The 2,726-nt window shown below is 42.1% G+C and overlaps 1 protein-coding gene across 1 annotated transcript; it reads left to right on the forward strand.

The window, feature by feature from the left end:
* Positions 1–105: 105 nt before the first annotated feature.
* On the forward strand, positions 106–1,620 carry TEOVI_000557000 (Trypanosomal VSG domain/Trypanosome variant surface glycoprotein C-terminal domain containing protein, putative; the record flags this gene model as incomplete). The annotated part of the gene is made up of 1 exon (XM_067221800.1): positions 106–1,620. The coding sequence occupies one exon, from the start codon at positions 106–108 to the stop codon at positions 1,618–1,620; it is 1,515 nt and encodes a 504-aa protein (XP_067077901.1).
* Between the last annotated feature and the right edge of the window lie 1,106 nt (positions 1,621–2,726).

Consider the following 2,726-nt stretch of genomic DNA (forward strand, 5'->3'; position numbering starts at 1 on the left):
TCTTTGCAAACTGGAAAATGACCTCAATCAGAGAGCAATATGTCTTTTTTGAAAAAGCAAAACCCTTCATTCCTTCTATTTTTTTGTCAGTCGCATAAAATACCGATGTCTGAAACCAAGCGGCAGCCGGCACCGCTAGCAATGCTGTTGATTTTATACTTTATTGCAGCGCCGACGGCATATGGCGCCATAACCACCGGAGACAATGGACCGGCGTATGCAGCAACTTGCGCAATAGTCAACATGCTGACGGCGGCCACGAACCTAGCGGAACCACCCAACCAAGTAAAAGACATTGCAGAAGCCATTGGGGCGATAAACATGTCCATAAGCGATGCCGAATTTTCTAAACTCATAGCTCATGACAAAGAATGGCCCGAATCAGAGGCCGCCAAGGCAGCGAAAAGCAAGCCCTTCGAAACGATGTGGCAGATTGAACATCCATTCTGGAAACAAGCCGCAGTCAAGATCAACTCAGACAAACAGACCTTTGAACAGTCGCGCAAAGCTGAACTATCAAAAGCTGCGAAAGAAACTGTCAAACACATAGCAGAACAGGCGGCCAAGGCTTTCCGCAACGCAGACCTCTCAAATTTTCATGCACTAAAAACAAAAATTGAAAACCAGGCGAAAACAGTACTCTACGGGGGACCTGCGAAGACAGGAGAGGAGGAAGAACCAAATCCAACGTCAAGAGCAGGCATCTGCGGCACGAGCGGCACAACCGAAGGCACGGAGGCGGGAAAGTCCATAAAAGCGGATCTGCTCTGTGCTTGCGCAAAAAAGTCAGACGGCGTCAACAACATGTGCTGTGCAAAGTGCGACCACAGCTCAAAAACGTGGGACAATGCGGCAGCATCGGCGGCGCTGTGGACGCCGCTGCTAAAAAACTGCCCATCTCACGCACCCACCATGCAACTATGGACGACCAACATGGATATCGCGCTGTCGCAGTTTCTAACGCTAATAAGCAAGAAACAGGGGACAACAAACAACAGGCAGTACATACTCGGCACGCTGAATGGCGCTGGGACCGGCGGCTGTGATGGCAGCGGCGGCGCAGGTAGCGGCATCTGCGTGCAATATAAGGCAGCCGCAACAGGCGATACTGTAAAACCAGAGATAGCATGGTTACGGGCAGCGAAAGACGCAGCAAAAGCAGCCGACAGCATCGCCGAGCGAAATAAAAGGGTAGAGCAGCTTGAGAGGGAACTTCGGCTACTGAAATTCACAATCGGTGCCCAAATACACCACGTACAAAGCTGTGCAACCACAACAGAGCGCTCAGTAACAAACCAGAATCAGGAAAAAAACAAAACCAAAAATGACTGCAAAAGCCACATCAACAAAACTGAAGAAGAATGCAAAAACCTTGGCTGCAACCATGACACTGAAAGTAAAAAGTGCAAGCCTAAAGCAGGAACAGAAACCCCAGCAGTAGGGACAGGAAATGGGGCTGCAGGAGCTACAACTGAGAAATGTAAAGGGAAATTGGAACACGAATGCACCAAGACTCCGGATTGTAGATGGGAAAATAATACTCCCAAAGATTGCAGTTTCCTTTTAAATAAGAAATTGACTTTGATTGCTGCTGCTTTAATGAGTTCGCTATTTTATTGACTCTAGCATTGAAAGTGGTTTTGTGTACTTACACAATATTTCTGTATATTATACATCAACAAAATCTGATATATTAAATTTATTTTAACTCTTCTTAAAGAACATGTAAAATTTGTTAAAAATTTTAAACCTTTTATAATTTCAAAAATTGAAATTATAGCATAATACTGTCCTAAATCTTTAAAGTAATATTGCGATAGGGTATAAAAAATGAGTGCTATTCTAATTTTGTTTAGAGTTTATTCTCTAGCTATTAATTTAAGGTCGCAATAACAATAATATTAATGGGAGAATTTTGTCAATATATATGTATTAATATATAATAAGAGTACTGGTTAACCATGGATTCAAAGACACAATAGGGGAGCACTTAAAAAAATACAAGTTTTCAATGGGAGAAAGTAAGTGAGAGGGAACGAGATGTAAGATGCACAGTTTAATATATGGATGTGAAAATGGTCATCATCATACACATGAAAATGATGCAGGTGACAGTGAAGGGGAAACAAAGTCCAGTATACAGGTATAATGGAGTCGCTTTTCCATCCGCAGAAGTAACCGATAGGAGAGGAAAAATAAGGAAAAAAATACAGGATGCAGAGAACAGCAGAAAAGTCCACAATGCTTCAGGAGTTGACTATGCTTCACGTTTTACACAACAATAGCGATATGCAACTACTGAGATGGTGCTGCCTGTAAACTTTAACGGGATTATAAATTCTAATGTCCAGCTGTAACTATGAAGAACCACAAGCAGAAACATACGGCATAAACTAGATAAGTATAGGGAAATGTCGAATTGTTCTCATTAGATACAGCAATATTGTCAACATTTTCGGCCAAATTTCAATATTATTTGGAGGAACATTCTAAAACTAGGATTGCTATTAAATTACCGTGGGAAGTAAAAGATAAAAATTCGGAAAATGCATAAAACACCGCACGTATGAAACTACAGACTAACTTTATACGTGGTACTAAGAGCTGCTAGTTATGCTCTAGCGCCTCTATATTGGAATAAAAGCAACACTTCAAGTACTTTAAAACAGTGGGAATTCCATATAAGGGTAGTGGCCGACGAAGCCTACCTGAAGCAACAAAGGTAT

This window comes from Trypanosoma equiperdum (genome assembly GCF_001457755.1).
Source record: "Trypanosoma equiperdum strain OVI genome assembly, contig: ctg_1491, whole genome shotgun sequence".
NCBI lineage: Eukaryota > Euglenozoa > Kinetoplastea > Trypanosomatida > Trypanosomatidae > Trypanosoma > Trypanosoma equiperdum.